Genomic DNA, 26,516 nt, shown 5'->3' on the forward strand with positions numbered 1-26,516 from the left:
CCATAGGAGAATTTCCTTATCAGTGTATATCAAGCTGCCTCATTCTTCTTGATGACTAAGGAGTATTTTATTGAACGACGTACCATAATTTATCTAACTGGTCTCCCAATCGATGGGCATTGAAAGTTCCCAATCTTTCATTACATAAAAAATACTGCTTGGATGAATAATCCTGTACATACACCATTTTGCACATGCAAATTCCTAGAAGTGTGGAATTGCTAGGTAAAAAGATAAGCACATTTGTAATTTTGATACTATTGTTATATTGCCCATCATAGAGGTTTTAAATCTGACTCCTACTGGTGATGTAGGATACTGCCTATTTCCCCACAACTTTTCCCAACATGGTACAGCTGACCCTTGAACAACACAAGTTTGAACTGCATGGGTCCGCTTATGTGGTCCACTTTCAATAAATATATTGAAAATTTTTTTGGCATTTTGTGATGATTTGAAAAAACTCTCAGATGAACCATGTAGCCTAGAAATATTGAAACAAGACAAAGTTAAGCATGTCATGAATGCATAAAGTATATGTAGACATTAGTCTATCCTTACATAGGCATAAGGTGAGTGATATTTAATATAAAATTAAAGTGTTCATTTTCTGTGTCATAATTTTGGTTTCAAAGAATTACATTATCGTACAACATGCCTTTCTCACTCGTATTGGAGAAACTGCATATCAGTCTATCATCACAGGTAAGTGGTGTTTTAAAAAATGTAACAATGTTTCCAATACTGTATTATGAATATGACTGTAATACTGTATGACATAAACATTTTATATCAATTCATTCATTAGTGCATAGGCTTGGCTGCCATAAAGCAATTGTATTATCAATTACACTAGGCGACCATAAAGCAATCATATTGCTGCTTCTTCATTTTCAGTGCTTGAGTCACTATATCTGTTAATAAATATGGACTTCTTTTTTACATTATCTTTTCATTTTTGATGTCTAGTGTTAGTAATACATATAACATCTACAGTGTTTTGTATCTTATAAGACAATGTTAATGTAGGTACTGACAATTTGTCTATAAACAGACGATGTAAGCTTACAGTATCGATAAATACAGTATACTACTGTAAATGTATTTTCTCTTCCTTTTGATTTTCTTCATAATATTTTCTTTTCTCTAGCTTACTTTATTGTAAGAATACAGTATGTAATACATATAACATACAAAATATGTGTTGATCAACTATTTATGTTATCTATAAGCTTCTGGTCAACAGCAGGTTATTAGCAGTTAAGGTTTGGGGGAGTTGTAAGTTACATGTGGATTTTGACTGCACAGGGTGTTGGCACCCCTAACCCCTGCACTGTCCAAGGGTCACCTGTATGTTGCCAAGCAGTTTGATCTTTAACAATCTCAGTGGCTATTACTGTGGTGTTACTTTGTACTTCTCTTATTATGAAAGAGATTTGGCATATGTTAATATATTTTGGAACTGTTTTTTTCTTTCTTTCACTAAATTGTCTGTTCAAGTCCTTTGCCCATTTTTTCTGTTGAGGGGTTGCTCTTATGGATTTGTTAGACCTCTTTACATATTTGGAAAATTAGCCCTTTATGAAGGAGTGAATATTTTCTCTAAGTTTGCTATATTTTTTAAGTTTATGGTAGTTTTTCAACATAGAATTTTAAATTTTTATGAAGGCAAACTTCTTTTAATGGGTCCTGGATATTTGTGGTCAAATTTTAAAGACCTTCCTCACTATGAAAGGCTAAAGGTATTTTCCCATAGTATCTTCATTCTTTTAGTGTTTCCTTTTTGGTGCATTTTAGTCTTTGATTTTATTTGAATTGATCTCAGTGTATGGTGTGAGGTATAGATTCAACCTCATCTTTCTTTACAACTGGCTCCAGAGTTTTCCCAAAATGTGTACTGAATAGTTCATTTAGGAATCCCAGCTCCCTACCTCTGCATGTTTTCAGCTTCTTCAATGGTCTCAGGCAAAGTCTTCCCTTTGGTCTCTGGGAGCAATAACACCAGTCCTCCAGCAATCAGGCCAACTACAGCTGAAAACCAACAGACGCAAGTCACATTCAGAACTGAACCATGCTGGCTCTATAATTAAACTTCTCCTTATTTCTTAAAAAAAAGTTGTTTTTTTTTTTGCTGATTTCCTTACAGATTCCTTTGCTATCTCTGACTGCCCTATTCCCCATCATAAATATTTTGCCCATTCCAAACTCTGCTGGATTATAATTCCTTATAGGGAAATGAAATACTTAACATTTTGAGTCAAGGTTATTCTAGGCTAGAGGACATTGCCATGATATTAAAATACTTTGGAGTCAGAAAATAACTCTGAAAAAGAACCAATGCTAAGAAAAGAAAGAATATAGCTCTGCCAATATAAAGCACTCAGTAAAGAAAATGAGTCAGAAACTTGGATCATTACCAGCAAATAAGAGTAATGAATACGCATTATTTCATAACAGCATTAAATAGTATAGCCAGGCCTTTTATTGGATTTTTATTTATTTATTTTTGCTTTTTATTTTTTTAATTGAAGTATAGTTGATGTACAATGTTGTGTTAGTTTCAGGTGTACAGCAAAGTGATTCATATATATATATGGATATATATATAGTCTTTTTCAGATAGCTAGGCCTTTCTGTTCTGATTCAGGTATTGGATAAATTTCTCTTATTCCTTTTTTCCTTTGTCTCCAGCTGTAATTTTTTGCAGATGTTGGTGTTTTTGTTCCTCTAAATTCCCATTAAGATTTTAGGATTTACGGTTACATCTTTATATGTTTTTCCATCATTGAATGCAGGAAATAGGATGTGGGTTCTTTTGCTAGCTGGGGGGTTTCAAAAAATGCCTGCTGGACTCCACTTTTTGCACGCTTAAAACTGGCAGAAATACGGGCCTCCAGTGTGCAGTGGTTCAGGGCAACGGCTGTAGCTCTGAGCACCTGGGTCTAGTACTGACACCCCGAGTACTGGTCTCAGAGCCCTGAGAAGTTCTATGATCCCCCTGATACTCCAGACTCCCCGACAGAAAGTGGGGTGGTATCTCCACCACAAAGACTTGTTTAGAGGCTGAAATGAATTCATATTTGTTAAGTGCTTAGAAGAGTGCCTGACACATGGCATGAACTAAATAGTTAACCACTCAAGATCTCCCCAAACCTCGAGAGATTCACTTGGTTGTAACTCATGCAAACAAGAGACATATTCAGCTGGCTTCGATTCTCTGCAGTGAGTGAACTGTGAAGAATATATTAAATAATGAAATTATCATGCATTTAGTACTATATATTTGCAAAGATAGGCCTAATTAACTAGGATATCCCTTATCAATTTTTCCAGTGCTCTTTCAATGATGATTTTCCAATGTGTTTATTTGTTGGTTTTCAGGCTTCTAGACCATTTCGGGCTATTTCAAGAGCACAATTGGCACACCATTATTGTGTGAAAAGAGAAAGAAAAAGTGTAAAACTGTTAGCTTTGCTTCCTGCTAGCTATTAAAAGTTGGTGAGAGAAGGAAACTACCAGCAAAATAAAATTGAGAATTGTCTTTGAGTTTACTTCAATGTTGAAATGCAGTTAAAATCCTTTATCTTTCGATGGAAAGGCAAGGTCCGAGGGAGGGTCTGGGTATGGGGGGATCCTCTGGGGTCTGGACTTAGCAATTTTTTGGTTAAATGGTACTAAGAGAAACCAAATATGTACTAATGAAGTAACTATTTTCTACCCAGAAATGTCCCGCTGACCCATGCATCACTCACTGCCCATCTAAGGGAGTGGGCAAGATTGGGATGGAAGGAAGGATCCAGAGTGTGTGAGGGAGCTTCCCCAAGATGGAAAGGGGGCTCTGGGGTCAGGTCCCTTGGCCAGAGCTGAGGGAGGAAAGAATCTGGGCCACGTGCCTCCCAGCAGGGCCAGCCACACTGGTCATCTCAGGATAAAGAGCTCGTGTTCTATCAACCTGGGCCATCCTGTTATTAAGTTGGAACGCGGAGACATTCACTGGGTCTCTTTCAAGGCTGAGTTCTAGCAACGGTTTGGAGCTGACGCTGGCAGATCTATGGCAGTAGAAAATTTCCCCTTCACAAATCCCTGGAGAAGAAGGGAATGAGCAGAGACACTTGTGTGTGACAACGCATGACACTAAGGGGAGAACCATCTGCTAACCCCCTGCTGGGCATCCGGGCTGGGCTTCCCCCCCCCCCCAGATTAAGTCTTGTCTGCCCATGGGGAAAAGTGTTACATTTCTGTCAAATTAAAAGAAAGACTCAGGGACTTCCCTGGTGGTGCAGTGGTTAAGAATCCGCCTGCCAGTGCAGGGGACACGGGTTCGAGCCCTGGTCCGGGAAGATCCCACATGCCACGGAGCAACTAAGCCCGTACGCCACAACTACTGAGCCTGCGCTCTAGAGGCCGCGAGCCACAACTACTGAGCCTGCGTGCCACAACTACTGAAGCCCGCACACCTAGAGCCCGTGCTCCGCAACGAGAGAAGCCACCGCAGTGAGAAGCCCGTGCACCGCAACGAAGAGTAGACCCCGCTCGCCACAACTAGAGAAAGCCCGCGCACAGCAATGAAGACCCAGCACAGCCAAAAATAAATAAATAAATAAATAAATAAAGACTCGGAATGCGTCTGAGAGAAGATTGAAATGTGTCCATCGAGACCTTGGGGCTAACACTGACAAGGTGAGTGTTAACGTGTATGGCTCTGGAGCCGTGTCTGCGTGGACGCACAGAAGGAGAGGACCTGTACCTCTGTCTACCACTGTGGGGAAAGACAACGGAAATGCCCAGGATTCCCAGCCCCTTTCACAGTCTGCAGACTTCGCGTTCAGCATGTGCTGATAATTAGGTTTGTCCCTCGCCTTCTCTCCTGTGGGCTGGTCAGGGAGAGGCAGGCTCAGTGTCTGTACATCCTTCAGGGTCAGAGGGAAGTGCTGTGCCCATATGCTCCTTAAGTCTAATTGCCGAGGAATCTGAGGACCGGGGTGCCCAGCACGCACACAGGTGTTTCTGTTATTCTAACGCATTTTCTTTGTCTTTGTTTCCCCTGGGTTTTGAAATTGCCCTTTGCAAAATTTTAACCGCCTTTTTTGAAGTAATGAAGTAAAAGCATTTGTACTTTTCTACATCTGGGCATAGAGGAGGCAGAAAGAGTGAGCTCTTGGACAAAGGGGTGGAAATCAGTGAGGAGAGAAGGGTCTTCTTGAGGGGAAACTCCACCTCACTCTCCCTTGACTTTGCACCTCTATGGGCATAAGTCCTCGTGGGCTCCCAGACTTGAGTGTTGGCAGCTGCTAATACTATTAGTAATACTAGTATTACTACACTACTGGTAGTACCAATTACTAGTCATACTTAGTAGTTACTTGCAAACATAGCACTTGTTTCGAGGTAGAAACATGGAGGCCTCTTAAAAGTGGGTTTTCATTCAAAGACATCTCTGAGGATTTCTTACCAAAAACCACCAGTGGAAGCTCATGCCAGATGCTGGTGAGCCGGTAGACCAGGAATGGCGTGATGATGCCCCCGATGTCACACATGGAAGAGCAGACGAGGACCCCAAGGTTCCTGAAACACAGGACACTGATGCATCCTTTGACTTATCAAAGGACAGTGGTTATCTCCCACACACCCCCAGATAAATACTTCCCCAAATCATTGAAATGTGTGTGTGAACTGAAAGTGTACATGTTATTGTCAATGCACATAAATGATACATGGTACATAATTCCATTCATATCCTGTTGTACTTGTTTTATATGAACTTTCTTGAAGATTTTTAATTGGTGTTGGGGACAATTTTCATTTTTTACTTTCATCACTGTCTCCCCTGCTCTGTTCTATGGTCCTGCTCGGGCTACTCTCCCTCATGTTGACCTTTGGTCATCCCTCTCTGGCAATTCAATAGCTTCTGTTCTTATCACATGGTTTCTGTGTTTTACCCTATCCTGTAAGTGTGAGGTGTGACCTGCATACTACCTTGAAATGGTCTCAACCTCTCTTACCCTGCATTTTGAAATGTAAGCTGTCCTCCTAGAGATGATCATACTAAGTAAGTCAGAAAGAGGAAGATAAATACCATATATACCACTTATATGTGGAATCTAAAATATGACACAAATCAACTTATCTACAAAACAGAAAAAGACTCACAGACATAGAGAACAGACTTGTAGTTGCCAAGGGGGAGGGGGTGGCAGGAGAGGGCTGGATTGGGAGTTTGGGATTAGCAGATGCAAACTATTACATATAAGATGGATAAACAACAAGGTCCTACTCTATAGCACAGGGACACAGGGAACTAGATTCAATATCCTGTGATAAACCATAAAGGAAAAGAATATGAAAAAGAATGTGTGTATGTATATATATATAATGACTGAATCACTTTGTTGTACAGCAGAAATTAACATAACATTGTAAATCAACTGTACTTCAATAAAATAAATTGAAGAAAAAAGTACGGTGTCCTCTGCCGGCACCTGTGGTCATTCTCACCAGTAAACAAATGTCCCAGCTGCTTTCTTCATGCTGAAGGAAATGTGCTCACCTGATGCATGTGGGGTACAGTTCCGCATTGACCAGGCAGACCATTTCATAGGCCATTGTAATCCCCATTCTACCCAAGCATGCGACAGTAACTCTTAGCCAGCGTAGATCTGAAAGGGAAAACACACCACTGACACATGCTGGGCTCACTCCCTGGTCTCCCAACAGTGCCCCAGGGGCATTTGCAAGGAGAAAGTGCACCCTCCAGAATGGGACAAGAATGCACAATCGGTTCTTCTATAGACTCAGGACAATTCAGCAAAACTCCCCACGTCTGTTTGTTTTAGCCTCGGACACAATCCTGACACTCTCTTCACTTTAGACCCCAGTGATTAATGACCACACAATTATACCAGCTTCCAAAGTTGCACCAACTTTAGTCTATAGAAGTCCCCCAAAAGAAATAGCATACATCCCCCCAAAATAGCATTTTTCTCTTTGTGGTCTTCTAACCCCTGCTCTGGGCCAGCTCGATGGCCTGTGGCATGGGTCCTCCTAGCCTCTCTTGTTATATTACATCAAAGAACCACTGGGTGTTATTATATTACATCAGGCAACCACTGGGTGCCACTGTTCTTAAAGGCAGAGTTGCCATATGGGTTCACTCAGGAAGGTCCCAGATATTTTGTTCATTCTTTCCGGATTGACTTGGATGTTAAATGACATGGTCTTTCTCTCAAAGGGCTGTAATACCCCCTCTTCTCAGGGCCTTGGAAGACAAGACCCCAGCTTGGCCTGACACTTACCCTCAGGGATAAAAACCGAGGCTAAACAGGCTGCCCCTGCCACCATATTGGAGGCAGCCCATGGGTGACGGCGACCCACGCGGTCAATTGTGACGAGGATGATGAAGGCGGCCGGGAATTCGACCAGGGCAGAGTAGAGGAAGTCCAGGTAGATGTTGCTCCCGGCGAGGCCCATGTACATGATGAGGCCCTGGTAGAGAACAGAGCTCGTGAACCTGAGCAAAGAGGAGAGCTCAGGTCAAGCCAGGCACCAGGAGCAAGTCACAGAAAGGTTGATTGTAGGTCACCTTTTTTTGTCCTCTTATGATGGCTTTTCCCTCTATTCCATTGCTTTAACACCATCTGACCCACTGCGGGGGCTGGCTGTGACCCCAGAACCATGAAAGGGGAAGGATTAGGCTAACATTCCTTGACCAAATTGAAAGGCAAGAAGAAATGTCTTACTAGAGTGATTTATTTAGTAAACTGTATCAAGCTATTAGTGGTTGTTAATTATTTTTCTCTTTGTGGTCTTCTAATGCAGTCGAAATCACAGGGATTGACTACTTAATCCAAATATTAGGAGCCCAGGAGACCAAATGGGTACCAAATTCCCAAATGGGTACAGGCCCACTTTTGATGATTTATCTTCTGACATGATACAGCAACATTTTGATCTAGTTTTGTTGGCTAAAAATGTTCGTTGTCTGTAATGGAAAATATGAGGATGATTAGCAAGAATCACAATTACTCAGAAAAAGAAAGGATAATGAAGCCAAATTTCCCTGATGCATTTTACATGCAATATCGTGAAGGCTGCTAAATTAATTCCTGATGAGCTTTGCTTTTGTCAGTGACCGTGAAGCTTCTTTTGGCTGATGTGAGTCGTCCCAGTGATGCCGCCCGGTGAAGGGAAGCATGCTGCAGCAAAGGAGGCTGTTGCGGGACCCACAGCACAGGGCTCTGGAGCAGCCTGCAGGCGGTGAGGACGGTCAGGCTTGCTATGGGATTGTGGAGCCAGTGGATTATTCCTGTGGTTTATTCTTTTTTTTTTGAATTTTTGAATTTTGTTTTATTTTTTTATACAGCAGGTTCTTATTAGTTATCCATTTTATACCTATCAGTGTATATATGTCAATCCCAAACTCCCAATTCATCACACCACCACCACCCCCTGCCACTTTCCCCCCTTGATATCCATACATTTGTTCTCTACATCTGTGTCTCTATTTCTGCCCTGCAAACCGGTTCATCTGTTCCTGTGGTTTATTCTTGTTCGGGAAGTTTACTTATTTATTTTCTCCAGGTAGAAAAGAAAAATAAAAGGCCTTGTACAATCAGGAGAGATGTACACTCATCATCAATTAATCTATACCACAAGGACCTACTGTATAGCACAGGGAACTGTACTCAATATTTTATAATAACCTATAAAGGAAGAGAATCTGAAGAAGAATATATACATGTACATGTATATATATACACATATATATAACTGAATTACTCTGCTGTACACCTGAAACTAACACGATATTGTAAATCAATTATACTTCAATTGAAAAAAATTAATCTATACCAATAGTTCTCAGTTTGGCTATATATTAGAATCACCTGGAGGATTTTGAGAGTATTGGTTCCTGGGCCCTTCCCTCGACCAATTAAATCCATATCCTTGTCAGGGAGGGGTCTGGCCTTGGCATTTTACTATCTCCCAGGTGATTCTTTCTTTCTTTCTTTTTTTTTTTTTGCAGTATGTGGGCCTCTCACTGTTGTGGCCTCTCCCATTGTGGAGCACAGGCTCTGGACGCACAGGCTCAGCAGCCATGGCTCATGGGCCCAGCCGCTCTGCGGCATGTGGGATCTTCCCGGACTGGGGCACGAACCCGCGTCCCCTGCATCGGCAGGCAGACTCTCAACCACTGCGCCACCAGGGAAGCCCAGCCCAGGTGATTCTTAAGGGAAAGCCAAGGTTGAGAATGTAGTGATCTATGCGTTGGGACTGTAAGCTGATTTCAACATCTGCCTGAGAAAAATGATTTCAGGATAACCACCTATAAATGATCCTACTTGCGATCCACCGTTGATGCTAACTGGACCCAGGCTATGTTTTGAAGGTACTCTTTGTCCCTCCCTTTATGTGGATGATTCAGATTAAAAGAATTTGGAAGGATTTTGAAGTAAAAAATAATCTTTACCAGTTGTACATCAAGATCAAAGTGTGTTTCCTTATCTGAGGGGTTCTGACCAAGTCAAGAAATGAAGGATTCAACTTCTCACCAACTTCCTCATCAGATCCGGGGCTCTAAGAATAGAAAAAATAGGAACAGCTTTGTATATTTCATGATGGCGTCCCAGGGTCATCCAGGGAACACAATGCCTTACACTTGCTGAGTGCTTTTAACGTGCCCAGGACTAGCTAAGCCCTTCACACACATTAGCTTGTTTAATCATTACAACTACCCTACAAGTTAGGTCTACAATTTTCACCCCGTTTCACAGAAGAGGAAGCTGGGCTACAGAGAAGTGAGGTAACTCATGCACGTATATAAAGGGATACTGCTGGTAAAGCGGGTGGGGTAAAATCAAGGCCCAGCCCAGTGGCCCTGAGGGCTGAGGGCATTGACACGCCCTCTCTGCACACCTGGACCAGTGTGTGGCCTAAAGGTCAGGAGAGTGATCTGGGACCCTGGCACTCAGTCCAGCAATGGAATCGCCTGGAGCTCGTTAGAATGAAAGATCTCAGGCCCCAGCCCAGACAGATGGAACCCGAATCTGCATGTTCACAAGGTCCCCAGGTGATCCTGTGCACAGAATTGAGAAGCCCTACTCTAGATGACACAGTAGGTGGTGGAGGGGATATTTCATCTCCAGGGTTCAGGAAGCAGAACCCTTGTGAGACCCACTCGCCTATGTCTCCTTCCTGGAGCAACACATGATGTTGTGTGAAAGATCCAGGAACGAGGGGAAGAAGTCTCCAGGAGACCAGCAGTGACCAGACTTACCACCCTCACGTGAACTCTGACCTTGAGCGAGACAGTGACCCACATGTGCCTTATTCCCTGGCCAGTTTCTGAGAGGATCTGAAATCCAAGAATCAGTGCTATGCCTGTCATTCATGGGAAAAAATACATATTCCAAACACCCAGAAACCAGAGAGGAAATGAAGAAAAAGAGCTCTGAGCCCCCAAATCCTCACTCTGAATGCCATGTCAATCTCAAATTCTTACAGGTCACTCATCTTAGAGCCTCATCAGAAATGACTTACTCTTATTTCAGTATAAATTCCTAATAAGCTTGATATTCTCTTTTCCAAGCCTTGTCAGATGAAAAGGTTTAAATTAAAGGTGATGAGGTCCGCTAAAGGCAAAACACTAAACGCAGAGAAAATGAACACTTCAGTAATTTGTTCTATTCAGGAAGGCAGGGGTTGCTTAAAATATTTTGGGATAATTTCTATCCAAAATTTTAAAAATTCTAAGAAATTATTTGTGTTTGAAGAATCTTCCCTCTGGGGAAAACCTCCCTCCCCGAGGATGTTGATGGACATACCGGCAAACAAGACTTCGAATACCGGGTCCTAAGGGGCAACATGGTCAAGATGTGAACAAGATAGAAGCTCCTCATTTGACTTTTAAAACTTTTGGCTTCCTTTAGTTTTGTTTTCCATCTGCTTAAAATATTCTACCAGGGAACCACAAGTCTTAGTACACCAGAAATATCCTGTTGCACATGGTGGCTGGGCCCCTTCTGCCACTCCCCACTGAGACAATGCACGGTTTTCCCAAATCTTCCTTTTCACTGTTCCCTGATTTGATACTTCAGCTGCTGACTCACCTGAAGAGAGGCAGGCAGAGATTTTCCATTTTTCTTTGCTATGTGCTTAATGATTTTCATGGCTTTAGCATCTTTGTTCTGGGAGATCAGCCACCTAGGAGACTCAGGTACACACCTAGGGCACAGAAAAAGTGTCATCAGTGCTGTTAAGTGAAGGGGAAAATCTTACTGAACACCCACCCCCAGGGATCATAAGCAGATTTCTGTGGGGGATCTTACACAGTGAGGTTTGGTTGGATCTACAAAGGAAATAAAACTGTGCAGGGGCTACACAGCAAAGGGAACCATCAACAAAATGAAAAAGCAGCCTACTGAATGGGAGAGAATATTTGCAAACCATGTATCTGATAGAGGGTTAATATCCAAAATATATAAAGAACTCATGCAATCCAATAGCAGAAAACCAAGCAATTTAATTTAAAAATAGGCAGAGTATCTGAATAGACATTTTTCCAAAGAAGACATACAGATGGCCAACAACTACGTGAAAAGATGCTCAACATCACTAATCACCAGGCAAAAGCAAATCAAAACTACAGTGAGGTATCACCTCACACCTGTCAGAATGGCTGTTATCAAAAAGACAAGAAATAAGTGTTGGCAAGGATGTAGAGAAAAGGGAATCCTGGTGCACTATTGGTGGGAATGTAAATGGGTGTGGCCACTATGGAGAACAGTATGGAGGTTCCTTAAAAAAATTAGAACTACTGTATGATCCAGAAATCCCGCTTCTGAATATTTATCTGCAGAAAACAAAACACCCCAAATACCTATTTTCTACTCTTCTGTGGAGCTTGTAGAATTGTAAGAAAATTAAATTTGACTCTATTGAGTGAAAGTGGCAAGAAGTGCTTCAGAAATAGTCAGAACTTGGATAATAGGTGGGCCTTCTCTGTCATGCTAAAGCATTAGGTCTTTATTCTGAAGGGAATCAAACTACTGAAAGACGTTTAAGCAGGAGAGTAACGGGGTGGGCCTGGATTTTTACAGTGCGGCGTGAAACATGGATTAGAGGATGGGAAAGCTGATGCCAAAGAGACCAGTTATGAGTCTACCCAGAAATCCAGGCAAGACATAATGGATTCCTAATGAGAATAGGGGAGAAAAGGGATGGTTTCAGAGAGATAAAGGGGGTAGAAAGGATATAGGGATGAAACTAAGGACCACTCTCAGAGTTTTACTGGCTTTTGGAGGAGAAATAGGCTTCCTGGGAAGGGTTGAGATGTTTAATTCTTAGACAAGACAACTATGGGAAGAACAGGTAGATATGTCCAGGAGCTAAATAAGTGGGCTTTTTCATAGGAGAGAGATTTGATTGATAATCTAGCATCCCTCTTGCTTTATCTTAGGTAAACTTGCATTAGGAGTTTCTGATAGTTTCTTCTGTTTTTACTGTTTTCCATGTTTCCCATGGGCAGGGGTGACAAACATATTTCACTTGTCCTGGTAACTCTGATTGATTGGTTTGGTCTCTCTGGGGTTCCATGTTGGCCTAATCTGGGATAAAGACTGCTGTGATTGATTGGGGATGTCTGCTTTGGGCACGGTATTGGAAGTGGTGACAAAAGTGCCATACTTCCCCTTCTCTGGCCTGAAGTTTCTTCTGAGGAGGGGCAGAATAAGAACAATAATATTGTCAGTCTCTTTAAAGGGTATCATGGCTACTGGAAGCTACTTTAAACACCACAAAAATAAGGTGAAAAATGTGAGATCCAAGTCATAAAACTCTTAAGTTCAAAGTGGAAGAACATCTGATTTCCAGAGGGGAAGACAGGTTAAAGCTTATGATTTTTATCCCTGAAACATGGACCTGGGTTTCCTGTGAAACAGAAGAGTGAAGGATATCTTAGTTTCGAAGGATGGTGTGCGTTGGGGAAGACGGTCTCTTTAGCTAAATAAAATATTTCAGTCTATCTCCTCTTGTTCCACGTGGACTTACCAGTAATAGAGCAAGAAGCAGAAGTTGGGCAGAGTCACTGTGAACTGCAGCCACCTCCAGTGCGGAAGGACGTATGCCACCCCAGCAAGCACCAGGAGCCCAAACGTAAAGGCCACTTGGTAAAAAATCCCCACCGTTCTCCGGTAGCTCAGCCCAACAAGTTCTGTAACTGCAGAGAGAACCCACACGGTCAACGCAAGTCAGTACGACAGTGCGTTGGCTGTCTAACTATGGGGAAATTAGAATGCCAACTCAAAAAGTAGTCCAAGTTCTAGAATTTTCTATACAGCCCTCTGAAAACTTTTAAATGTTCTTTGGGACCTATTTTGTTATGATTCCTGCTGTTGTGTTAATTAATGTAAAATCTTATAATCCCATATTACATGGGGTAAACACTGACTTTAGAGCATAGATGATTTTCACGTAAATGAATAGCTCAATATAACTTGTCCTCTTACATGAGTTAAACATTTTCTTGGCAATCCTGTTAATGTGTTTAAATGGCTTGGAAACCTGGTGGTGGGGTTCCAAGCTGACCGGAGTCAGCTAGTACTGGCTTGCAAGAACTGATTTTTAAATTTTCAGGAATTTTACAAGCTGGTTTTTAACCCACTGGTATCTTAAAAGCAGTCATGGTGGGAGTATTTACAACTTAGAAATTGGAAAACACTGTGAATCAGGCTTTTGATTTTCTAAGACCTGGTGTATGAGCATAACACTGTACATGGTATAATAATCAGCCTTATCCAATCCCATGACTATAGCATGGCAGAAGTATGAAGTCTGTGGTACATGGATTTAAGAAATAGTCATTTTTATATTACAGATATTCTAGAATTGAGATTCTAGATATTCCATGAACCACAGAGTTTTGCTTTAAATGTTTGGTGATCATGTTAAAGACTTCAACTATTTGTAAACCAAATAGAAATGCACTCTAAAATTATTTCTATAAATCACTGTGAACTATCCAAAAGCATTTTAAAAAAACAGACAAAATTATGTACATGCTTAATAAATAGAAATGTCTGTCTTTCAGAGTGGTTGGGGTCATGGATGAGGTCTTGGGGTGGCAGGTAGAAAGAGGGTGAATGAGAGGTGCACCTTAAGGACATCCAGAGGGACTGGAGAAGAAATTAATGGGAGAAGGATGAAATTTAAACTCAAATTCTACGTATTTCTACATGTCACGTGTATGAGAAACCAAACTTCCCATCGAATAACTGCATACATTAATTCCTTTGTTGCCCAGACATAGATCAGGTGACGACCATGACAGGCACCTGAGAATATTAGGCACCATCTCCTCTTCATCTCATAGAATCCCCCAAATTAACTTTACTGGGTCATATTTTAAGCACACGTATTCTAGTTCTCCTGTGCGAAATGAAAGATTGATTAATATTATTTTAATTTCAGTGTCCATTTCCCTTTGTGTAGATGCTATTTGAATGTAGCAGAAGGGCACGCAATGATGGAGTGAATTCCCAAGATCTAATTGTGGTGGCAATTCTCCTTAATACGAATTTACAGATGCTCTGCTGTTATAATTCAAATATTCTCTTATAATCCATGGAGCTTAAGCATAACCCTGGTTCCTAATGAGTAGGATGTAAATGAGATTCCTGGTCCTACACATGGCTCGCTGAGGAACCGAGACTGACCACAGTACTTCTATCCTTGGTTTCCTTGCATATACATTGAGGCTAACTGTGGTTTGCTAGAATAGATGGACTCAAATTAATAAAGCCCCTTATAAATCTAATATATTCTCATCAATGAATTTTCTCTCTGTAAAGCCTGAAGGCTAGATTTCCTCTCTATGGTACACCCCAGGGCACAGAAAACAAAAATTCCTGAAGAGTTATATAAGAGTTTGGATGGCATGATGTTTACTCTCATTCCTGCTTCATTGTTTTCTTTCTAGGAGGAATGCAGAATGAGTTTACTGAAAAGATTTCAGAAATTCTTTTGATACAGAAGAAAATTCTTTCAACATTGTCTTGAAGCTGAGTCCATTTTCCTGTGCAGCTACCCTCACGTGATTGACTATATTTTGCCAGCAATGTCCCCCACAGCTACAATCACAAGCGTTCTTACTCAGGATGTAGCCTATTAACCAGCCTGCCTTGCTGACCAGTCCTTGGATTAAGCGAAAAATTAGCATCCATGTATAGGTTGGGGAAATAGCCATGAGAACTCCAGATGAAGCATTTATGAGGATTGTAATCAAGAGGCAGGGCTTACGGCCAAACCTGCAAGGAGAAAACAAAGAGAGGGAATGGAATTAGATTAGATTCATGAGGGTTGTAGAAAAATCATGGAAGTTATGGAACTCTAAACTAAAGTGGAGGTTATCTCTGAATTATGGAAATTCAGGAGGTACAGACTGATACCCACCAAGACAATCCCTGACTTCAGGTCAGTTCCATCAGGACTTTGCACCAGGGCACTATGTATAAACTTGAAGCCCAGTGAGGCGCATTCACCCTGGGCTGGAGCACCTCTCAGCCCCCCACTGTGGAGGGTACGTGGGGAGGGGGTGATTCTTCAGGCCACCCAGTGCTGAACGCCCCAAGGGCCCATCTAGGTCTTCTGTCATCACATGAGCTGGGCCTTTGCACCAACAGTCTCAACTAGTTGCCCACTGAGGAGATTTTGCTTTAGAAAAAACAAAATTCCGTGTTCAATGTATTTCCCCAACCATTTTCAACACTGCCTTTGGACTTCATGGTATTTGTGTGTCTCCATGGAAATGGTCTTTTGTGTGGCACTGTCATCGTCTCACCTGTTGCCATCCCATAGGCCTTTGCCGTGGAGTACCTTAGCAGGATTGCTCCCGCACATTTTATTTGAGACTTGGGTGCCATCGGTTTAGGGACCTGGAGAGGGTCTCCGTGCACAGAGTAGACGGAAACGTGGGAACCTGGGTTTAACCTTGGCCTTAACGCTGACTGGGAGGTCGGGCGAGTTATGTGGCTTTTCTCAGTTTCTTCATCTGGAGAAGAGCTATTTGACCCAGCCTGACCAGGGGATTAAGTGCGTATTACATCTAAAGAGCTTCGCACCCAGCCCTCCTCCCTCCCTCCCTCCCTCCCTCCCTTTGCGAAGCTGCCTCTCTGAAAGCTGACTTGAGGTTCAGTCTCTTTTTTCCACATTTCATCACGTCCTCTTGGTTTTGTTCTAAGAGACGCCCTAATTAGCTGTTAGTGGATATTTTAAAAATTCTTCATGCAAAGCGATGTCTTATTTAATTTTTGTTTGTTTATCCACTTCACACTGAATGTCAGTAGTGCCTCCACGTCCTTAGCAGTGCACATTTGATGTGGCTGGACAGTTTTAAATCGCTGCTCTTCTTTCAGGCAATTTGTGCTCTAGTGACCATTTCAAAATGAACTGACCATTTGAAAGGAATCCACAACATTGTTAATAATTACTTGGGATTATTAAGGCTTTAAATCTGAAATTTAAAGATCAAGCAGTCTCATTAGTAATTCATGTAAACTGCTAAACTTCTTAAAACCCTGTTTTGACCACATCATTTTAAACTGCTCAGTCAGTGGTTCCCCACTGTAAACATATACCCCCTGGACGTTTATCCACAGCCTTCCAAGATCATATCAGCACAATGTTTTAGCCTTTCTTCCTGAACCCCTCCCTTTACCCTCAAAGAATTGATAAGCACGTGCTGAAGTGATAATTCTTCAACTTCCAAAGTTGACTCAGCCCAATCCCAAAGCACCATAATCATGCTCCTGTATATGGACAAAATCCCATGGCTGATGAGAGGGAACATTCACCATCTGAAAGTCAGTGCGTGGAAACCTTCAGGGAATCGAATCTACCAATGCAGAACAGCTTCACTAGGGGACATGTTCACATAAAGACACAATGCTATTAAAACAATAAGGCAGGGACTTCCCTGGTGGCGCAGTGGTTAAGAATTTGCCTGCCAATGCAGGGGACACGGGTTCGAACCCTGGTCTGGGAAGATCCCACATGTGTGGAGCCACTAAGCCCGTGCGCCACAACTACTGAGCCTGTGCTCTAGAGCCTGCAAGCCACAACTACTGAGCCCGTGTGCCACAACTACTGAAGCCTGCACACCTAGAGCCCGTGCTCTGCAACGAGAGAAGCCACCACAATGAGAAGCCCGCGCACCGCAACGAAGAGTAGCCCCTGCTCGCCGCAACTAGAGAAAGCCCGCGTGCAGCAACAAAGACCCAACGCAGCCAAAAATAAATAAAATAAAATAAAATAAAATAAAATAAAATGAAAAAACACAATGAGGCAGGGCTGGAAGGAATTTTGGCGATTTGGGAGAGTGGTTCGAGAACCCTCCCCCCACTTCCTACCCTCCCACAACAGAACCACTTAAGTGGTTAAATGAAAAACGAAGAGCAAATAAAAGAGAATGGGGTGAACTCCAGGACTGCTGGCTTCAAAAGTCCTTTAGCTACTTGCTACTCAGACTGTAGTCTGGGGCTATCAGCATCACGGTCAAGTGGTTAGAAATGAAGATTCTCAGGCCCACTCCAGACCCACTGGGTCAGAATCATAACTCTAACAAAACCCCAGGTGGTTAATATGGACGTTACCATTTGGGAAGCACTGCTTTCCTTTCACTGAGCCTCAGTCTCCTCGTCTGCAAATGGGATAATAAACTCTCCTTTCAAAGGCTGTTATGATCCTAAGTGAAATGTAACACACAGGGATGCCCAGTAAGATGACTGGCACATAGTACGTAGGGGAGAGCTAGTTTTGAAAGATTCCACAGAGTTGAGTAAGTTTGACTGCGACCCACTGGGACTTTGATTCTGCCTTGATCTCGTTCCACTGTGAAATCTGGACAGTGCAGTGCTGGCTCTTGAGAGCTGATTGATAGACTTTCAGAAAATTTGTGAGCTGATTGTTAAACACAGCCATTATTAAAAATGAAAGTACACACTTACAATAAAGTAGATTATGTTAAAACACGTGTAATAAATATTCAAAACATCTCTTCCTAATTATTTTACTGTGTTTGACCATTATCTATGCTCAGGAAGTTTTTTATGTCTATCTGTTGTAGTTGTATGGTGGAAATACCATAGAATGGTGAATATTCCTAGCCAACTCTGTGTTCAGTGACCTCACTTTGGTAGCTTGAAATGGACCACTGTGGGAGCCTTGACAACATGGAGATCAACAAACCCTACAAATTGAGGCTTTTTCCTTCAGAGAGTCAGTTGTTAAACATTTACAAGCCTGACACTAAATTACTGACCATTAGAGTAAAAAAACCTTGAATTGGTGAGAGATTACTTTTTCGGTGTCAGGTGATTCTGAAAATCATTCTTTAGGAGGTTTGAATGATGAAACAAATTAGACATCTTACAAAAGGTTTATTTTCAAAATCTCTAGCATGTATCCCCAGTCCCTCCCTCCTTCTACTTGCAAAGGTGACCTTCAGAAAGTCGACTTGGTGTAAGGCTCAGTATTCTTATTATAACCTGTTCATAATGTGCTCCTGGCTTTCTTCTAAAAGACACGTTCATCAGCTGTTAGGTCATATTGTTACAGGAGAGAACCATGTTGGATGTGGCTTTAACCTTTGCTTTCTGCTCTTTTTGTTCACTAAAGTGATACTGTCTCTACATAATAGCCTGCCTCAGGGAACCCTGCCCCTCTGCCTGAATGTTAAACCAAAGTGCCTTTGTTCAGGGAAACATCTGGACCCTGTCCACCTGCCGATGGCTGCAAGGAAGAAGAAATGAGCACATCCCCTCCCCGAGGCTGGCCATTCCAGGGGATATTTGCAAAACTTATGGTGTTTTTACTTTACTTCCTCATCTCCTCCCCCTCTCTGTTCTATAAAACAAACTGGCATCCAAAGCCCGATAAGCTGGTTACTTTGGGGACCCAGCCTGCCATCTTCTCGGTCTGCTGGCTTTCCGAATAAAGCCGTGTTCCTTGTCTCAACACTTCGTCTCCAATTTATTGGCCTGTCAAGTGGCGAGCAGAGTGAACTTGGGCTCAGTAACAATATTTTAAAAATTCCTCATAGCTGACAATCTATTTTATTTAGTGTTGCTTTAATCTGTAGCATCAGATGGGTTTCCATGAGATTCTTGTTCCATTCTATAAAACCTGACAATTATTCAGTAATAGGCATTAAATGTGCAATAGATAGTGTCCTTTTCGGACCCGTAGGGTGGTTGCCTTCTTACGCACCCTTACCTGCATTCACAAACAGAAGAGAAGGGGGCAGCAACCAACCAGACTTCAGACAGTTTAAGAAAAAGAAAGAGAGGGCTGTACACAGCTTTGGGGAGAAGAATAATGAGTAGTCAATTTTGCATGGGAGATTTCAACAATAGGAACAAAATCATGAGGTCATCTAAGAAGGTGGTAATTGACCAGCTTTTTTTTTTTTTTTTTTCGGTACGCGGGCCTCTCACTGTTGTGGCCTCTCCCGGTGCGGAGCACAGGCTCCGGACGCGCAGGCCCAGCGGCCATGGCTCACGGGCCCAGCCGCTCCACGGCATGTGGGATCTTCCCGGACCGGGACACGAACCCGTGTCCCCTGCATCGGCAGGCGGACTCTCAACCACTGCGCCACCAGGGAAGCCCTTGACCAGGGATTTGGGGATTTTAAGTCAGGAAGAGAATGATCATCGGTCTTCTACCCTGAGCGGGATGGGAATAATCAACGCATTCATTTAACCAGCTTTGAAGCTCAGTCCCCTGTTCGCTCACTTCTGTGCTGGAGAGTTGAGGGCTAGAATCTGCTCCTTACACTGGAAGAGCGAGTGGAGAGGGAACCGGGAGCCAGGGGTCCAGACCGCCACCCGCGGGGGGCAGGGCGCACTCCCGACCACCCGCGTCAGGGCGCCTCGCGAGACTTCAGGGGTCATTTCCAAACCACCGGCCTTACTGCCAGTTCTGCGGCAATAAAAGTAAAAGCGAATGACCTTCCTCTGCACCTCACAAGCCTCTTGGCCACACAGCGTCCCAGGAGGAGCCTTTGAAGGGAGGCTGAGCAGACAGTTACAGAAGTGATGTGATGCACGGGGCTGCCTCGTGACCCAGCACCTTCACTGTCACCTTCCCTCCCTCCTGCTGCCACAGGGGGCCCCGGCTGTGACAGTTGAGACGCCCCTGAGGGTGTGATGGATTCAGCCGTCCTTACGGATCTTGAACACACTTGCAAGTTTTACTCCAGACTGTAGTATCATCAGAGAAAATGTTCTATTTATGTCTCATATGAAGCTCACGGCTTCTGCTTTATCTGTATCAAAGATATAGTTGGGGGCTTCCCTGGTGGCGCAGTGGCTGAGAGTCCGCCTGCCGATGCAGGGGACACGGGTTCGTGCCCCGGTCCGGGAGCATCCCACATGCCGCGGAGCGGCTGGGCCCGTGAGCCATGGCCGCTGAGCCTGCGCGTCCGGAGCCTGTGTTCCGCAATGGGAGAGGCCACAGCAGTGAGAGGCCCGCGTACCGCAAAAAAAAAAAAGAAAAAAAGATATAGTTGGGGAAGGCAACAAGCATAACGTGTATTTACTTTACCACTTATTTCAGAATTAAATGCATAGATTATAATAAATTATAAAAGATTGTATATTTATTAGACAGTTATATGGCACTATCTCACTCTCTCCCTAGGTGACTGATGATTAAAGAGGATGATACTCTCCAAAATGTTGCACACGGTGCCTGAAACATGGGAAATACTCAATAAACAGTCAATATCAGGAATATTAAATAATTAGCACTGATGGCCAAATTACCTAAGGTGCTTAGCAAGTATAAAGCCACCTTTCCTGTTCCTTTCCCTTTGGGGGACTCCTAATAATGTCTAACTGATCATCAACAGAGTAAAGATGCACCTTATGAGGAGTTCCAGCACAGGGAACCTGGGGTTACAAAATAGTGGATAAATAAAAGACATAGGAACAGCTCGATTAGTATGAGTCACCGAAAACTAGCTCCCGGAGACACGGACCCATGCGCGAGGACCACCTGCTGCACATTCCATGTGGAGAGGTCTCTCCTCATCTCTCTCCAGGGACATGACTGTAGGGAAGTGGATATTTACTTCTGCCGGTGTGCAGACCCTGTTTCCCTTTCACCAAATTATATCTTAGGTTCCACACATATAATTACATGTGGCCCCAGGGCCCCAGTTCAGGAATCCTGCAATGCCACAGGCTCAGGTAAGAACTGTGCTCTACCTGGTTCCAGCACAGGAGAGGCAAGCAGAGGACGGCACAGAGCTCAGAGGCCCTGAAGATGCACGACCAGGTGGATGGCATGAGGCCAAAGAAAGAACTGGGATTACAAAAGGGATCGAATCCTCTATCACTCTCCCTTCTAACTCTAAGCTTCTGGGCAGCCCACAAGGAAACACTGCTGCCCAGTGTTGAAACATCCCTCTATGATCCAAGAGAATTAGAAAATAAAGACATTGGTCATGCTAATCAAAGCTGTAAGAGAAATCTAAGACCGTCACGACAATTCAGGGAAGTGTGCTCTGTGTGCTCTGGGAATGGATGGTATTCAAGCAGGGGCAGGTGAATCCAAGCGCTCTCCTTGGACTGATTACATTCCACCACTTTTGTACTGTACCTACCTGTCTGCTATGTAGCCGATACCCACAGAACCGATAAAAAATCCTACATTCACAGCCGACTGAAACAGGTCCAGCATCCAGGAGTTGGTACACACTAGGTTAAACTGCGAGGGGCCAGGGTGTCCAGGGTTGGGAGGGAAAGAAAACAAAATTCCGTTAGACACAGCTCAACCCAGGGAACTCAGGAGGTATTCCTTGCATGGCACTGATGTGACTGGATGACAGTAAACCAACTCTTTTCTTGCTCGTGTTAACTGTCTTTACACAATCCCGAAGATGTGTCCCGCAGTCTGTTTAGCATTCCATCTAGCGGTACGTCATCAGGCTGAACTCTGTTTTAGCTAAATGAGCTGAAATTCGGTAATTACTTACGCACAAACCATTTCTCTTTGTAATTTTATTAAATAGGTGTGTGGACACATACAAGCGTTGGCCTAAGGAAGCCAGGCTGTTCAGTGTCTCTTTAAATTAGGGGAATTAGCATCTTACTAATGGCTGTTACCTTTGTCCTCACTTGGAACAGGAGACGGTGCTGGGGAGCCACAGGTGCTGGCCTGGAGGTCGGGAGAAAACCCCTTTCTAGGCCTAAGGACTAACTTTCTCACTTTGTGGCCTTGGGCAAAATTTTTCTCTGCTCTGGGCCTCAGGCTCCCATCTCTGTATGAATAATGACGTGAACCACGCTGCAAAAGCCTCTTAAAAGTTTTGTGGGGCTTCCCTGGTGGCGCAGTGGTTGAGAGTCTGCCTGTCGATGCAGGGGACGTGGGTTCATGCCCCGGTCCGGAAAGATCCCACGTGCCGCGGAGCGGCTGGGCCCGTGAGCCATGGCCGCTGAGCCTGCGCATCCGGAGCCTGTGCTTCGCAATGGGAGAGGCCACAACAGTGAGAGGCCTGCGTACCGCAAAAAAAAAATAATAATAATAAAATAAAGTTTTATGGTACTTGATCAACAGAATGTGGTGGAAGTTATACTTTGCCATTTTCTGGGTCCAGGCCTTAAGAAACAGGTAGCTTCCTGTGATGGTTAATTTCATGTGTCAACTTGACTGGATCACAGGATGCCCAGATACTTGGTTAAACATTATTTCTACTTTTTAATGATTTTGTTTAATCAAAAATCACAAACATGTTAAGCCAATGGAGGCTGGAAATAAAGAATCACTGTAGAAGAAAAGAAAAGTTCTATGGTGTTAAATCTTCAATCCTCCACATTTCATGTAACTATCAGACCATTTTAGATCCTTCAAATGGCTCTTCTACCTTAATGCCTGTACAGAATATCTTCACATCATCCAAGCAGTCTTTTTAAGTTAAGCCAGACACCTGGCTTTCTTTGTATTTGCAGAATAATTTTATCCCCCCATTTTGCTTTGTCTCCAATAAAAGCAAGTCTCACTACTATACATAAAACAGACAACTAATAAGGACTTACTGTATAGCACAGGGAACACTACTCAATACTCTGTAATAATGGCCTATATGGGAAAAGAATGTAAAAAAGAGTGGATATATGTATGTGTATAACTGATTCACTTTGCTGTACACCTGAAACTAACACAACATTGTAGATCAACTGTATTCCAATAAAAAATTTTAAAACAGCAAGTCTCCATTTTTTCTTTCTATTTATTGAAAAGAGGCCTCATGATTAGATGTTAATGCCAAGTGTAGTTTTTAATAAAATAATAGTACCATAGCATAAGCTCCAACCCCAAATGGTTTGATATGGATACTTTGAGCAAATTAAAGAGAAAAAAATTAGCCATTGAGAGAAAAGTTCATTGTATCACTGTAAGGCACCCATTCAGGTGAGTTCCATGAGGTGTCAGGTGTCCATCTGTACCATGGCAGAGTGGAGGGGAAGTCAGGGCTTCCAGAAAAAGAGGAGGCTTGAAAATTTTCCCTTTCCTGGCATAATTTCCAGGAATTCTGATGTCTTTGCTTGCTTCTTACCACTGAGACTTGCATACACCAGAATCATTATTGTCAGAATTTAAAGCTTAAACTCACCTGCTCAAATGCCAAATAAGAGGATGTACGTTTTCTTGAAAACTAGGATTTTATTTTAATTAATTAATTAATTTGTTTGTTTGTTTATTTTTTATAAGATACTTTGAGTCCAAAGAGCACATCTGGCCCTCCCTGGGTTCTTCCTTAAGAAAAACTGCACTCTTTGCTTTCTCCATCCCTTCTAAGTCCCACGATCACCTACCTCGGTCACAATGGAGGAGCCAGGTGTGTCGTACACCCAGCCGTGCCGACAGGGGCCCAGAGGCAGGAGGCTGCTGTTGGCGGCCAGGCCGGCCAGCGGGTCCACGCAGCCGAGGGCGCTCTGGTTCCAGTCCACCTCATAGCGGAGGCACTGGCGGGGGAAGGCCTGGCCCTCGGGCCCTGGGCCCGGCACCGTGTAGTTGAGCTCCTCGGCCAGGCTCCAGCCGCATCGACGGCTCAGCTCGGGCACCCCGGGGCTCCAGCAGCGGTGGTCCGGGGTGAAGGCCAGGAAGACGATGCCCACGTAGATGGGGGTGAAGGCGGCAGAGAGCAGAGAGAGGAAGAGAAATGTTTGTTTCTGGAAAAAGTTGAATTCCCCTATGTGTTCTAGGATGTCGTCCACCGTCGGCATTGTTCTGGCGAGAGAAGTCCCAGTGCTGTCTCCTGTGCTGCTCAGACGCCACTGAGCGAGGCTGGGCCCAGCTCAGCACAACCCCGACCAAAAGTCAAAGGGTGAGTTTATTTTAGAAAGCGACCAGCCTTTGGTCCAGACTTTTACTGGTCGGACCAACTCCCAGCCACGCAGTTCCCCGGCCACGTGTGTCCTGCTCCCCCGAAACTCCCCGAGCAAGTCACAGGGCAAGATGCTGTGTTTAGTGTAGCATCCCTCTGGTGAGTGGGTCCCTGCCTCGCGCCGGCCCCACTAACAATCCTTCCTCTGTACCACACGGGGAGAAATCCGAGCACTTTCACGTATCACAGCCCTGTTGATCTTCTGTAGTAAACTGAGTGTCCAGGAAGTTAATAGATTCATATCTCACTCACACAGCCAACCTTTTCGCTAAGGTGTCTCAGGGAAACGCACACAATTTTGGCCTTGCTTGCTGAGTACGATGCGAATCATGGTCTCCCGGTCAGAGCTCTTGTCTGGATTCAAGACGGTTTGCAAATTCTATCGCTGTGCTTTTTCTACAAACAACAGCCAGGGCACTCGAGGTACATGCTGGGGCTGTTTGTTTTGATTTTTCCAGGATTTTATAATTCTGCTCTTTAAAGAATGACAATCTGGCATTCTTGCCTTTGAACCCTGGAACCCCTTGACCTGTTTGTGAGGAAAGGATAAAATGTTCTCCGCACATGTAGGTCAAGTGTAATGCAGGCAGGAGTGGTCTCATTCTGCTGTTTTTTGGTCTTAGTTCTTTCTGCCTGTGGTCAGGGGTGGAGGGGCTCTTTAGGATGGTATTGGCTGCATCCAAATGCAAGGGAAACAGGCAAACATCTTTCCTGGTGGGGAAAGGATCCGCACTGCGGTGGGCAGCTCCCACATCAGGAAGGTGGCCTGCTGATATATCTGCACATTAAAATACCAGAAATTTAATCCTGTTTCCTCCTTTTTTTCCGTTGGGGTCTGTTTTCCTGTGGGTAGAACAGCATGGGTTGAAAAGTAGTGACCCACAGAAGTCCTCCTCCTCATTGCAGCTGCAAACTTTGTTTTCTTAAAAAAGCAAGAACCGGGGTGCCTCTGGGGACCTTGTCAACCTCTTCTGGGCTCTGTCAGGCTCCTGGAGGTTCTCTGCTTGGTGTTAGCAGGATGGGGGGACTCCTGCTGCCCCCGGCCCCAGTTTGAGTGCGTGGGTTCAGATTCTATAGAACCAGGAGCTGGGGGAGTATTTCTGGCACAGAGTCATGCATGCAATTCTACCTGCTGACTATTCAGTGGGCTAAAGCAAAACAAAATAAATGAGAACTGGATTAAATTGCTGACTGTACCGGGACTGGCCAAGGCCAAGGGTGGGCCGTGGTGAGCAGGGGTCTCGGCCTCTGAGGTAATAAACTGTCACAGACTAAAAACGCCAGCCCCCGAAAGCCGTGGCTCGCCCCACAGCCATCTTGGGTAACAGATAACAGGAAGGCTTTCCAGAGAGATGAGGCCGCGGCCGGTTGCCTGAATCTGGAGATGAGATCTGGTTCTTTGCTCAGGAGCTCTCTAGAGGCAGAGAGATTTTTCAAATAAAGATGAAAAATCGTCAATAACATAAAGGACAGATAAATAATACCAACCAGCAGAAAGATATGGTGATATCACACAAGAAAAACATACCTTTAACTTCCATTTCCAGGAAAATGGAATAGATGGCCTTTTCCTTTTTCTTCCCACTGAGCACAACTAAAACCCCAGCATGCTGCCTATAAAACAATTGCCAGGACACACTGAACAGTGGAGAGAAGGCAGGGACCTCTGGGCCCAGAGAGTGACCCAGTGGGCAGTTTTCCTGCTCACAACCCAGACTGGGTGCTGGAGACGCAGCAAGCCAGAGATACCAGTGGTCCCAACAAAATACCATCAAAAGTCCCAACAAAAGCCTGCTCTCTCTAGATTCCCAGGAATAAGCTGAAGCTTTTCAATGACCCTAATGGATGTCTCATTCCTCTTTTCTTAAGGTTTTTTTCTTTTTTATCAGTCTCTTGTTAGCCCCAAATCACATTGTCTTTTAAAATAATCCCATAGCTCTGTAAGACGAAACACTGCCTGAAGAGTTGCCGTCTGCGATTCCGCAGTGTGATTTTGTCCTCTGAACAAGGGTGCTGAGCACCCTGGACATTATTCCCCAGTTGGAAACAATCAGCAGGACCAGGTATCACCTCATCC

General features: G+C 43.8%; 1 protein-coding gene across 1 annotated transcript in view; it reads right to left on the reverse strand.

Annotated features, from left to right (window-relative positions):
- LOC308625859 (solute carrier family 22 member 2-like) overlaps window positions 1-24,278 on the reverse strand; it is a gene marked incomplete at both ends in the record, with an annotated part of 28,648 nt that extends 4,370 nt beyond the window's left edge. The window contains 10 exons of the mRNA XM_081250468.1: window positions 1,932-2,031; window positions 5,453-5,565; window positions 6,548-6,656; window positions 7,293-7,507; window positions 9,467-9,573; window positions 11,106-11,220; window positions 13,045-13,213; window positions 15,145-15,299; window positions 21,656-21,759; window positions 23,868-24,278. Of these exons, the coding sequence (XP_081106594.1) occupies window positions 1,932-2,031; window positions 5,453-5,565; window positions 6,548-6,656; window positions 7,293-7,507; window positions 9,467-9,573; window positions 11,106-11,220; window positions 13,045-13,213; window positions 15,145-15,299; window positions 21,656-21,759; window positions 23,868-24,278 (1,598 nt within the window). The remainder of the gene's footprint in view (window positions 1-1,931; window positions 2,032-5,452; window positions 5,566-6,547; window positions 6,657-7,292; window positions 7,508-9,466; window positions 9,574-11,105; window positions 11,221-13,044; window positions 13,214-15,144; window positions 15,300-21,655; window positions 21,760-23,867) is intronic.
- Window positions 24,279-26,516: the final 2,238 nt, after the last annotated feature.

This window comes from Mesoplodon bidens (genome assembly GCF_964165515.1).
Source record: "Mesoplodon bidens genome assembly, chromosome: 12".
Lineage (NCBI taxonomy): Eukaryota > Metazoa > Chordata > Mammalia > Artiodactyla > Ziphiidae > Mesoplodon > Mesoplodon bidens.